The 13,496-nt window shown below is 47.6% G+C and overlaps 1 protein-coding gene across 6 annotated transcripts in view; it reads right to left on the bottom strand.

Moving 5' to 3' along the window:
* Positions 1-2,078: 2,078 nt before the first annotated feature.
* CHKA (choline kinase alpha) overlaps positions 2,079-13,496 on the bottom strand; it is a 76,356-nt gene continuing 64,938 nt past the window's right edge. For 3 of the 6 annotated variants that reach the window (XM_010599147.3, XM_064287663.1, XM_064287659.1), the window contains 3 exons: positions 10,051-10,157; positions 8,282-8,363; positions 2,079-3,351 (listed from right to left, as the gene is read on the bottom strand). In XM_010599147.3, coding sequence (XP_010597449.3) covers positions 3,292-3,351; positions 8,282-8,363; positions 10,051-10,157 — 249 coding nt within the window. In that variant the 3' untranslated portion in view covers positions 2,079-3,291. The other 3 variants (XM_064287661.1, XM_064287662.1, XM_064287660.1) reach the window with 3 other exon arrangements.

The raw sequence follows: 13,496 nt of genomic DNA, 5'->3' as shown, positions 1-13,496 counted from the left end.
GGTGGGCAGAACTAGGACTGGGGAAGGCCGTTTCCAGCACGTTCCAGTTCAAGATGAGCATGTATCTTCCCAGGCGGGTGAGCCCCCACTCTGTGGAGGTGGGCAAACTGGCTGTAAGGATCTGCTTGGGGTGCTCAGGGTGGAGGGTGGTGCCTGTCGTCAATCCAGCCAGTGTCCTAGGCCGTGGTGCTGGCACTGGGCCCCAAGGGCTCAGGGTGTCCGAGCCTGCCAGGCAGAGCTGCACCCAGGCAGTGGTGTTACACACTAAAGGCCAAACTCCTTCACAGAAAAGAGCGGAGGCTGTCTCCAGCAACCAGAAGTCACCCAAGGCCGGAGGAGCAGACGCCTGCCCCAGCCTCCTGCCACCCTAGGCCCTTTGTCTCCCTGCTCCCCTGGGCTGGGCCATGGGGGTGGGCCCCTGCAGGTCCCTCTGGCCAGGGTCCCACCATGGGGAGGAGGCAAAGCCAAAGCTTCGCAGAGGTCTCACTTTCTTGGCCAACGCGTTGCAAATGGTTCTTCTGGCCAGAGGCCCAGGACAAAGGCCACACGCCCTGGGAACAGCGAGCCAGGCCACCTGACCTGTTGCTACAGCCCTCATCTGGCCAGTTGCTGGGAAGAGCCTATCCCCTGGGTGCCGGACTGCTGCTCAGAACCTGAGGCTTGGTGGGTTCCAGTGGTTCCGGCAGCTATTTCACACGCCTGGCAGAGGCCTGACCTGGAGTGCTTTAGACTGGCAGACAGCAGTCCCTGGCTAAGACAGGAATCATGGACTGTAAACACTTGGCCCCAGGCTGGGACTGAGGGAAGCGGGATGGGATCTGATCTAGACTGAGTCCGAGCTGAGCCTTACAGCTTCCTGAGGAGAGCTGGGCAGAGGGGACGGGGTGTGTGCTGAAAGCTTCAGGGTGGGGTGGAAGCTGAAAGCTGAGTGGGGGGGGTGTTTGGGGAGAGGCAGGTGTATGATCCCAGGGAGGCAACTGGTCAGCCCCACCCCGGCTTTGCCACATGGGCAGCTGGCAGCAGTGGCTGGAGTTCAGGTGCCCTGGGGACAGCATGTGCAAAGGTACTGGGGTGGGCTTGGGGGGAGTGAGGTCATCAGGCATACATAGGGTCACCTGGCTGGTGGCTGGGCCAAGATTGGCCCTGGGAGGAGACAGAGGCTTGAGCAGTGTTGGCAGGGCCCCAGGGGGCCTGGGGGGAGGGAGGAGGAGGCCCACATCCAGTCTCACTGCAGGAGGCTGGCACCCACAGGGCCTGGTCAGTGACCGGGACCCATTAAGCCCTGCTCACATGAGCTTCCAGTGTTAACGTGGGAGCTAAGCAAGCGGCAGATCGTGAAGGAAATGAACTGGTGCCAGCTCGGGAGGGGTGTGGGGCGAGGGATGTCTGAGGAACTACCTCTTCCAGGTGAGGTGACCGAGAGGCCTGAGGCAGTGACTTCTGAGCCGATGTTAGAACGACGGGAGGGAGCCCGTCGGTGAAGACCTGGTATGGAGGTTTCAGAAGAAAGGGCCCAGCAGAGATGGCCAGCCAAGGGTCAGAGGGTGGGCAGGGCCAGATGAGATGACGGGGCCATGGGCCCAGGGAGGGGCTGGGATGTTTACTCTAAGTGAGAAGCTACTGGCCATTGTAAGCAGGGGTACGGTTTTTTTTTTTTTTTTTTTTACTGTCTGCATGGTAAACCACATTCACCTGGTGGCAGCTTTATGCGTCTACACGCAGCATGTGTGGATGGCGAAGTCTCCCTCCTGCCCCGGCCATCCCCTTGCCTCCCAAGCTGCTGCACTGCCTCCAGTCCCTTCTACCTCCTTCCAGAGATCCCACCAGGGAAGACAGCACCGTGCGGGTAGACCACTTTGGGACTCAGTGAAAGTGGCCAGGGAGAGACGGGCAGGGGGCCCCAGGAGGGAGCTGGGGAGCCCTGATGGCAGCCACGAGTGTGGCAGCCAGGGAACCCCGACTTGGAGAAGGAGCGCTGGGCCCTGGAGATTGGCTCCGAGCCGGGGGCCAGGGGAGGGACAGGAAGCACAAGGAACTGTTCCTGGCTGAGGTTCTCAACACATCCCAGAGTGACAGTGTGACATCGGGCTTTTAATTTTTATTCTTTTGTATAGTACAATCTCTGTGTAGCAGAAACGTATGCGCAAAAAAACAATTCAAATAAAAGTTCAGAGTGAAAAAAAATCTAAAGGGTTTATCCCAAAGGGGCGTTTTACACATCCAACTTCACCCATCCCTACCTATGTCTCCGCACACCACCCCGGAGGGCCAGGCCCAGGGTGCCCCCGCCCCCAGCTGACCATGGCCTCCTCACTGGGGGCCCTGGGGTGAGCTCTCCCGCGTCCTCCAGCGCTGAGCCCCAGGCTGAGCGGAGAGGAAGCGAGAAAGGCCACAAGAGCTGGACCAAGTGGCCGGCTCCACACCAGGTCGGGGACGTGAGGGGAGACGGAGGCAGGCTCCAAGGCCCCACACAGCCGGTCCAGGCCTGGCTTCTGTGGCTGCGGCACGGCTGCCCGCCCCACGGCTGGAGTTAATAAAGCAGGTCCGTTAGAGGAGGGCACGGCAAAGATTCTATCCAGTTAGGTAAATTCACCTGCGTAACGGTATGTACAACAGCACAGAGGACTACATTCATCCACCTGCAGGCACAGCTCTCAACAGCTCATGTGCAACTGGCTTTCTTGCGCATCAGCTGTTTGGACCAAAAGGGTGAACCAGCAGCTTCCTGGGGACCCAGCAGAGGACGCCCGGGGCCGGACGTCGTCCCGGGATAAGGCCTCGGAGGGACTTCACAGTATATCTGCGCTGACGCACGGTCCCTCGAAGTGAGTAGTGTTTACAACACATCGTCACTACAAAGAGCCTGGTCACAGTGTTCACCAGCACATCAATTCAGATTCAGAAAAATCAACATAAAAAAAAAATACAAAAACCCCACAGTCCCCGCAGTAACACTGCGTACTCTCGCTTTTGCCGCATCCGACAGAAAGCTTTCAGCCCCCAGTATAAAACGCCTTCTCTGGGTTAAAAGGTTGTGAGGCGCTGCGCTATTGCACTATTACACTAGATTTCTGCTTCCCAATCTCGTCTCTGAGTCCTAGTGAAATTGTAAACAAGATATGAAATAAATGTTACTCCATTTTAATACAGTCTTTAGTATCATACACATCTGGGCTCTGGAGCGAGCGAGACATCCCAGCCTTCTCGCTGCAGGTACAGCAGTCGGCACAGAGGAGCCCTGCCGGCTGCCTCTGCGTGGTCCAGTGGTGAGGGTGTCAGGCCGTCCCACGGTCACACCCCGAGCTTCCTCTTCTGGTCAAAATAGGCATCAAACCTTGCTTGGGCATATTCCTAGGAGACAGCAAATGAAAAGAAGGCTCACCAAGGGCTCCTGCTTGCCCAAACCCTGCCCTGTCCACCCCAGGGCTGAAGGCAGGACCCAAGAGGACCCGGAGGTGCCAACTGTGCTGCTGGGCTGCCCAGGAGCCCGGACTTCTCAAAAGACAAGGCCTTTCCGTGCTGCCGGCACCTCCGTCTTCACACAGCTATTTTAGATGTACCTAGCTCATAGTCGCCTCAGCCAATCCAGTCCTGCCAACTACGACAGGACTTCTTGTCTAGACATTTGGCATTTGTTATCGTTCATCATCTTGTTTACCCAGAATGCTGTAGCCTTTGACTGCCGGACAAAATTTAAGTTCCCTTTTAAAGCAATAAACCCCCTTAGCAAGACAAGGAAGGAGGTGGCACCTATTTCCCGAGATCACCTGCAGCATGATGACTAAAAAGAACACCGAGGGGTTGTTTGCATTTTCACACAAATTTTAGGATGAGCTTTTCAGTTTCTACAAAAAAAGGGAAGGATTCTGACTGAGACCATGGAGATTTATACATCAGTTTGGGAAGAATGGACGTTGTAATATTGAGTCTTCCAACCCAAGCACATGGGTTGCCTGTCAGTCAATCCAGACTCACAGCCATCCTACAGGACAGAGTGGAACTGCCCCACAGGGTTCCAAGGCTGGAATCTTTATGGAAGCAGACTGCCACATCTTTCGCCGGCAGAGTGGCTGGTGGGTTCGAACCACCGACCTTTTGGTTAGCAGCTGCGTGCTTAACCGCCGTGTCACCAGGGCTCCTCAAACATGACATCTCTCTTCATTTATTTAGGTTTTTACTTTTAGAAATGTTTTTGGCATACAGATCTTGCATATGAAAAAAGAAAATCCCAAAATATTTCATGTTTATTACAGCCACTGTAAACAACGGAAACTTTTTTCATTTTCTAATTGTTTCTAAGATAGAGAAATGCAATTGTTTTTTTTGTTTGTTTGTTTGCTCTTACATCCTGTGGCCTTGATAAACTGGCTCATTAAAATGCTTTTCTGTAAATCCTTTTATATTTTTTTAACATACACAATCACTGCGTTGTGAGTAACAGCAGTTTTTTTTCCTTTCCAGTGTTTGCCTCTTCTTTCTTTTTCCTGCCTGGCTGCACTGGCTAGGAGCTTCATTCAGTACAACATGGAAGAGAAACAGAGCAAACGTTCTTGCTTTGTTCCCTGCAGGGCGGGGGGTGAGGGCGATCACACAGTCTGTTACCAATGATTATGACATTACTTTGCACATTTCTCACTCACGTCCCTTAAGTGGCTGAGGAAGTTCCTGTCTACAGGAGCTTGTTGTGATTTTTTTAATCAGGAATGGGTGCTGGATTTTACCGAATACCTTTCCTGCAATCACATACAGTTCTCCTTTGTTCTGTTCACGTGGTGAACGACACTGACTGCTTTTTCAAAGGTCAAACTAACTGCGCGCGCCTGAGATAAACACCGCTTGGCCATGATATATTATCCTTTTATATATGACTGGTGAGTCTGATTTGCTAATTTTTAAATGAGAATTTCTGTGAGATGTTCATGAAGATCACTGATTTGCAGTTTTCTCAAAATGTCTTTGTCTGGTTTTGGTGTCAGGGTAATGCTGGCTCATCAAGTTGAGTAGGGTGATGTCCCTCGTCTTCTGTTTCCTAAAAGTCTGTGTAGAACTGGTATTCATTCTTCAGTGTTTGATGACATTTACCATGAAGCAATATGGGCCTGCAATTTACTCTGTAGGAGGTTTTTGATTACGAATCTAATGTATTTAACAAATGGCCATTTCCTACATCAGTTTTGGTAATTTGTACCTTTCAAGAAATTTGCACATTTCATGTAAACTGTCAAATCTGCTGGCATAAAGTTGTTTATAATATTCCCTTACCCTTTTAATGTCTATACAATCTGTAGGGATGGATGTCCTCTTTTTGATTCCTGATATTGCTGATTTGTATCTTTTTTTTCTTTCCTTGCTCAATATAGCCAAGAAGTATAAATTTTATTATCTTTTCAAAGAATCAATTTTTTATTTCATTGATTTTCTCTCTTATTTGTCCATTTTCTATTTTACTGATTTCTGCTCATCTTATTATTTCAATTTTTCTATTCACTTTGGGCTCACTTTGTTCTTTTTTTTTTTTTTAAGCCTTTTAAGGTAGAATTTGGGTCGCTGGTTGCAGAACTATCTTCCTATCTAACATAAATATTTTAAATCATGAACTTCTTTGTAAACATTGCTTTAACTATGTTATGGATTGAACTGTGTTCCCCCCAAAATATATGTTTAATTCTTTGCCCTTACACCTGTGGATGTGATCCCAATTTGGAAATGGGGGTCCTTTTGTTGTTAATAAGGTCATACAAGTGTAGAGTAGATCATAAACGTAATCACTTCTGAGTTATAAAAAGACCAAAGAGACACAGAGATACACACATGGGGGAAGACAGGCACCAGGTGAAGATCCTCTGTAAGCCCAGGAATGCCAAGGAATGCCTGAGGCTACGAACAAGAATCAATATAGCCAAGACCCTACTTGAGACTTTTAGCTTCCAGACTGTGAAAAGAAACATTTCTGTTGTTTAAAGCCACCCACTTGTGGCATTTGGGTTACAGCAGCACTAGATGACTAAGACAAGCTGTATTCCACAAATTCTGATATGTGTTTTCATTATAATTCACTCCAAAATGTTTTCTTATTTTCCTTTTAATTTCCTCTTTGACCTAGAGTTTATTCAGAAGTATACTGTTTAACTGCCTGTGTTGTGCAGATGACACAACCTTGCTTTCTGAAAGTAAAGCGGACTTAAAGCGAATACTGATGAAGATCAAAGACCATAGCCTTCGGGATGGATTAAACCTCAACATAAAGAAAACAAATATCCTCACAACTGCACCAATAAGCAACATCATGATAAACAGAAAAAAAATTGAAGTTGTCAAAGATTTCATTTTACTTAAGGATCCACAATCAACACCCACGGAAGCAGCAGTCAAGAAATCAAAAGACAGATGGCACTGGGCAAATCGGCTGCAAAAAAACCTCTTAAAAGTGTTGAAAAGCAAAGATGTCACCTTGAAGACTAAGGTGCACCTGACCCAAGCCATTGTTTTTTCAATCACCTCACATGCAAGTGAAAGCTGGACGATGAATAAGGAAGACCTAAGAAGAACTGACGCCTTTGAACTTTGGTGCTGGAGAAGAATACTGAATATACCATGGACTGCCAGAAGAACAAACAAATCTGTCTTGGAAGAAGTATGACCAGACTGCTCCTTAGAAGCAAGGATGGCAAGACTATGTCTCACATACTTTGGACATGTTGTCAGGAGGGATCAGTCCCTGGAGAAGGACAACATGCTTGGTAAAGTAAAGGGTCAGCGGAAAAGAGGAAGACCCTCAAGGAGATGGACTGACACAGCGGTTTCGACACTGGGCTTAAGCGTCACAGCGATGCTGAGGATGGCGCAGGGCCGGGCAGTGTTTTGTTCTGTTGTGCGTAGGGTTGCTACAGGTCGGAATCAACTCGACGGCACCGACCAACAACAACAACATACTGTTTAATTTCCAAACACTTGGGGATCTTCCGGCTCACTCTTTGTTATTAATTTCCAATCAAGTCCCAGTGTGGTGAGGGAACATTATTTCCGTCCTTTTAAATTACTGAGACCTGTTTAGCGGCCCAGCTTGGAGTCTACCCTGATGAAAGTTCCATGTTCACTTATAAAGACTGTGTATCCTCTAATCATTCAGTGGAATGTTCAATAAATGTCCATTAGGTCAGGCTGGTTGACACTGTTGTTCAAGTCTTCCATTGTCCTTACTGGTTTCGTGTTTCCTTTCGCTACCCATCAGAGAGAGAGCAGTGTTGAAATCTCCTACTGTCATTATGAATTTGATTATCTCTCTTCTCGGTTTTGTGAGGTTTTGCTTCATGTCTTTTGAAGACCGGTGCATAGGTGTTTAGGATTTTTCATGCCTTCTTGATGACCCATCCCTTTACTATTATGAAATATCCTTCTTATCTCTGGAACATTCCTTGTTCTGAAGTCTACTCTGTCTTACACAATCATTTGACCATGACTCCAAATTTGCTTTAAAGATCCAAATATCCCCTTCTGTCTTTGCTTAACAGTGTTTTTGCATTACCAACCCTTCTGACTAGAAGTAGAAATCATCCTAATATAAAACCGAGGAGGATCAATGAACTAGTCGTTTCCCACCACCTGTCCCAAAGAAAGGTAACTCACTAAACTAGAATTTTAAGCCAATCCCCCCACCCCAGGAGACACCCCTCCAACACTCATTATACAGCAACAAGAAAGGTTTATCGAAAGGTCAAAAATAGTGTCTTTCCACATCAAGGATAGTTTTCAAGGTTAGGATAAAATTACGGCCTAGGTTACAAACATGTCTACATCACACAGGAGGTTTAATTCATAAATATCTGCTTCCAACTCCACAGTGGGCACTACAGCCTAAAGAATAGAGTGGTAATGGATGAATAAAACACTTCGCAGCAGAGGGTAGGGACCACCTACCCTCCTTCATTAGTGTCCCCTGTGCCAGAAGGACTGAGGTCTGGGTTGGACCTCCAGGGTCAGGACCACACAGTACCTGTCTGAAGCAGGGAAGGCAGGTCCTGCTGGCTGTGGGTGTGAAGGCGCCTCTAGAGAACATAGCATTGGTGAGAGGTGCCAGCGTCACAAGCCTTCCTCCCATATCTTTCCAGGGCTGAGCCACACTGTCCTGGCTTTGGGCACTGGTGCTACTGGGTCACCATGTTCAGGTACTTGGGGGTAACCGTAACCCGTTGTAAGGAACAGTCATTTATTGCCAAGCATTCAAATGTACTGTAGCATTTTCCCCTGGGAGGAGAAGAGAAACACCACCCCTAAAACATACCATGTACCCAAATTCAATAGATGAAATCTTGGCCTGTACGATGGACCAGAGCCCCCAGAAGAAATGGGATGCAAGGGCGAACCTGCAATTACAGAAGCAAGAGTCACGCGTGAGACCAGTGGTGTCGGTTACAGGACTCAAGTAATAGTTTCACGCTCGATGGACATTTTAACTTATCTACAAAGTATGTCTCCCCTGGTAATGTCAGTGGGGCTATATTCTCCCCTCCCCGCACCTGTAGCCAGTGACGGGGGACTCGCAGGTGTGAACACACTCAACTGCCTTCCCATCCACATGAAATCGCCTGCCCAGGACTCAGAGGAAGGCCCCTGTGGCCAGGCTGGTAAAGTCTTGGCCTACGCACAGGGATAGAGACCACCTTGGCTACGAAGAGCACACAGCATCACACCCTTTACAACATATTATGTAACCAGTGTCGGGGGAAAGCAGGCCCAACTGCTGCCTCTCCCTAGAGCCAGGAATGAAGCTCTCACTCCCTGGCTAGAGAGGTTTCCTTGAGTCCCACCCTCATCCCATCCCCACTTCCTCTCCCACAGAAGTGAAGCAGAGGGGTTGAGAGCTGGAGCCACGCCATCACCTACAGGCTGCACCAAGCCCCTCTGTCACTGACAGTCCAAGCTCAACTCAAAAAAATACGTTTCGGGTTCATTCAGTCAAACAAAGTTCTAAGGAACGATGGCTTTAGTATCCTCACCAAACCCTCCTCTTTGGGTTTTTCATGCTGTCCCAGGAACTCAAGGTCCCCAGCCCCTCACTAGAGTCCCTTGTGCTGCCCTTCCTGTCTGGGTCCTCCAGACCCATTTGTCCACTTGCACCCATTCAAGAAACGGAAAGGGAAGACCTACATGGCAGGTGGCGCCTGGGGGAGGCGATGCTGGCAGCGTGCCCAACGAGGGGTGTGAACGCTTTGGGAGACCGTGACAAGGAAGCAGGGTAAACAGAACAAACAAGATGGGCCAAAGTTACCGAAACAGCTAGTTTACTGGATGATTTCATAGGAGACTCAGAAGAACAAGAATAACCCATGGCACGCTTTACTGAAGAGACAGGTATGAATAAACGCCTCTGCAGAACCTTTTGGAGTCTCTGGGGCTGTGCTTTGGGAAATCAAAGCCTTGTGCCAGAGGTCAGCAGACAGTCTCTTAAGGCAAGACTTAAAACCAGTACACAGGGTTTGGACCATTTTCTAGGAGGCACCAGCGCGTGTTAAGTGGTGCTCACTGCTCCACAGGCATCTGCCAAGAACACAGTGATACGAGTTCACTGGCCCGTTTGGCAGAGCCTTTGTATATGGAGTCTTTATGTACAGATCAGGGTTTGCAACTCAGCCAAGCAGCATGACCTTCCTGTTTTCCTTAGTGCTGGACCCTGAACTCGGACGGCTCTGAGCAATCTCAGCAACCGTGGAAAAGTACCAAATTTTCTACCTTCGACAAAGTACAAGTCCTAGAGATGTATGGTTATGAAGAAGCTCCCAAAATACTCATAACTGCAAGGAGGCACCCCAAATATACTCTATGTAGAGGTAAGCTAGGAGCCCTGGTGGCACAGTGATTAAGAGCTCAGCTGCCAACCAAAATGTTCACAGTTCGAATTCACCAGCCACTCCTTGGAAACCCTATGGAGCAGTTCTACTTTATCCTATAGGGTCTCTATGAGTCGGAATGGACTCCACAGCAATGAGGTTTTTTTTTTTTTCTTGGTTTAGAGATAAGTTATCTTCACAAATCAAAAAAGGAAACAATTACCTGTTGACTTCAAGCAACATTTCTTCTTCTATAATGGACTTCTCTTCATTACTGAGGTTTTTAAATTCATTTTGGAATGCGGCCAAGTAATGGGAAATAAAATGGAGCTAAAAGAAAATAAATAACTGTGTTAGGCTCAATGCTGGTCCAAAACAGACTCTACCAATAGCTGCCACAAAGCACACACACCCCGTGACCTCTGCGGATCACTGAAAGCGTGGACAAGACTGGCAGGGGTGATCGCTGCCGCAGGTGCAGGCATCCAGAAGCTCACCTTAGCTAGCAGTAGGCACCATTTCATGGTCTCTACTAAGCCAGCTGACAGAGAGGTGGTGGACTTGACGTGGGATTGCTGGCAAGACAGTTACAGGAAACTAAAAAAAAAAAAAAAACTAGCTACTAGTAATTCTGTAGAGAAAGTAATTCAGGTAGAATCCTCTTTCTCATCTGATCTGCAGGTATGATTTTTGCTGAACAAGCTCAGAGGAGGGCAAGCCTACATCATGCCTTTCCCAGACTGGCTGGTATTCCAAGTGAGCTGCCACAACTGTGCCAGTCCCGAGGCTTAGGGTCCCCTGAAATTTGTCCGCTTGAGAATCGGACCACACAATTCAAGGGTTCCTTCCAACTCTGAGACACCATGATGATTTACACACAGACATGGAGCTAATAAACTGGACACATTTAATTTCAATTTGAAGAAGAGATGGTTTGCCTATGGCCCTGCCAAGTTCCACCTGTAGTCTACATATGAATTAGTATTTATAAGGTTCCTTGTTCTTGAATGGAAATCCTGGTGGCGCAGTCGTTAAGTCGTTAAGTGCTACAGCTGCTAACCAAAGGGTGAGCAGTTCGAATCTACCAGGCGCTCCTTGGAAACTCTATGGGGCAGTTCTACTCTGTCCCGTAGGGTCGCTACGAGTCGGAATCGACTCGACGGCACTGGGTTTGGTGGTTTGGTTCTTTCTTGAATACGGCATATTATATCAAAAGACAGTAGTACACAGTAAACCACCGCTCTCTTTCTTTCGTAAATAAAAAGGAGCCATCAGTCAGTTAATTTTCCCTGTGAGAACCCTCATCAATTAGTCACCTACTTGGAAGGCCAACAGTTCCTCCTCTACTACCTTTCCCACTCTCTCCTCTTCTACCTCTGTCTCTAAAACTGGCTTTCATACACTCCACCACCTCCACCACAGGAAGTATGGCTTAAGTTCAAGCACTGCCCTGGATAGAGGCCCTAGAAGGGGCTAACCCTGAAGTAAACCTGCCATAGAAAGATGATTCCTGAGGTCTATTAAATTCTGTGTCTTCCAAGCATTTGTTTTTTTGCATATTAACTCACACAATCCTCACAACAAAACGTTTGCCTGAGGGAACAGAAGCACAGGACATTCAGCAGGCTGCACAGCCAGCAGTGGCAGGTCTCGGGTTCAAATCCGGGCAGGCTAGTTTTAGAGCCCATGCTTTGGACCACAACACTACATGGTTTATTTTTGGGAAACACTAAATGCTGAAATTACAAACAAAGAGATAGAACACTTGAATAGATCAATATCTTAGTGAAATAACTGGTGACCCTTTCTCCCCAGAAGTTCTAGGCCCCGGCTGTTTTACAGAGAAGATCTACCAAACTTTCAAAGAACATACAGTCTTCATCTTATATAAATCTGTTCCAGGAAATAAAAAGGGAGAGAGATGCCCAGTTCATTTTATGAGACTAGTATAATTTTTTATTCCAAAAGCAGATACGAATAATTTTTAAAATGAACATTATTATAGGCCCATCTCATACATAAACACAGGTGTAGAACTCCTAAACTGTCACCTAACTGGACCCAACTGAACATTACAAAATAACATAACTCATTTAAACAGAGTTTATCTCAGGAATTCAAGGATGGTTTAACAGTTTAAAATATCTCAATGGATTAAAAGAAAAAAAAATACAAGGTTACCTCAATAGAAGCAGAAAAGGTATTATTTGATAAAGATCAACATCTATATGCTTTTAAAAACCTCTCAGAAAACAGCAGGGAATTTGCTTAAATTTACACAGCTGTAAAATTTTAGCAGTTATAAAATTCTGTCTTTCATTATAATGAAATCTGTCTTCTTACTGGAAATTTCTCCTTACTGGTTTGAAAGCTCTAACCTCTACCTAGAGGTATCCAGTTTTTATAAAAATCCAACTTCTCTTCCACCGGCTGCTCCTGACTCTGACTCACGGCAACCCCACGTGTGTCAGGGCAGAACTGCGCCCCACGTGGCTTCTGATGACTAATTGTTCAGCGGTACATCAGCGGGTCTTTCCTCTGAGGCACCTTCCGGTGAGCAGCTGAGCTCGTTCACCATCTGCAGCACCCAGGGCTCTCTAATTTCTCTTCAGCACAGCGATAGCTCAAACACCTACGACTGCTATTGTGCTCTCTCTTCCCCAGGCTGAGCAGCCCCACTTTCCCCTACTCTCCCTTTTCACACAGTATGACCTTGAGGTCCAGAATCACCCAGGCCACGGTGCTCTGGGCACACTAAAGTTCACCACAGTCGGCCTTAAGAAATGGCAGTTTCTGGCCCCTCAGCAGCTCTGCACTGGACCAGCATCCCTACTGGGCCACCCACTGAAGGCTCCTATCACAGTGCCTGCCTGAGTGGGTGCTGCATGAATTACAGGAGCACCTAAAGGCACCCCTGCCCTCATCACCCTTGACCTCTGTGTGAAACAATTCTGACCACCAAGGGAGGGCATTCAGGGGAGAGGTTACGCAGTAAGGGGGTCACTGAGGGCAGGTGGAGCTGCCTTGTCCATGCTCAGAGGCAGGCTTGGTGCTCAGAAGGAAATTCTCACAAGAAGTGATTCTCCACACAATCGCTGGACTCCCACACTGAGGAAGAGGAAACGGGACTGCTAGCACCACAGGCATTTCATTTCCTCCAGTTACAGATCGTGGTGCCCGGCACATTACTTCTCTCTGCACGGCATGAAATGAACAGAGGAAGGTCAGTGGCCTCCAAAGAGAAGGCCAGGAAGCAGAACAGAGGCTGGGCTTTCTGGAAAAAAACGAGAGGGAACTACAAAAAAAAGCTTTGCTTCTCCCTGATTGAATACAGCTCTCTCTGGCACGGAGGTAAAAAGCTGGGCTCAAATGACCAAGTTTGCTTCTACGTTTAACAGAAAAAAATAACATTCAAAACAAAAGGGTTTGCTTCACCATGCTACACATTAAAAAAGAGCATCTCTGTCATCTTCAACCCTGAAACCATAACCCGAAAATATCCCCTGAAGGCTTCTTTAAACCAAACAACAGTCTGGCTAATATCCAGTAAAGACTGCCCACTGTAAGCTTTGTGCTTTTTTAAAAAACTTAGCTGGTGTGTGCCGTCGAGTCGATTCCGACTCATAGCGACCCTATAGGACAAAATAGAACTGCCCCATAGGGCTTCCT

The sequence above is a fragment of the Loxodonta africana genome, chromosome 7, assembly GCF_030014295.1.
Source record: "Loxodonta africana isolate mLoxAfr1 chromosome 7, mLoxAfr1.hap2, whole genome shotgun sequence".
Lineage (NCBI taxonomy): Eukaryota > Metazoa > Chordata > Mammalia > Proboscidea > Elephantidae > Loxodonta > Loxodonta africana.
This window is presented reverse-complemented; position numbering and strand designations above follow the sequence as displayed.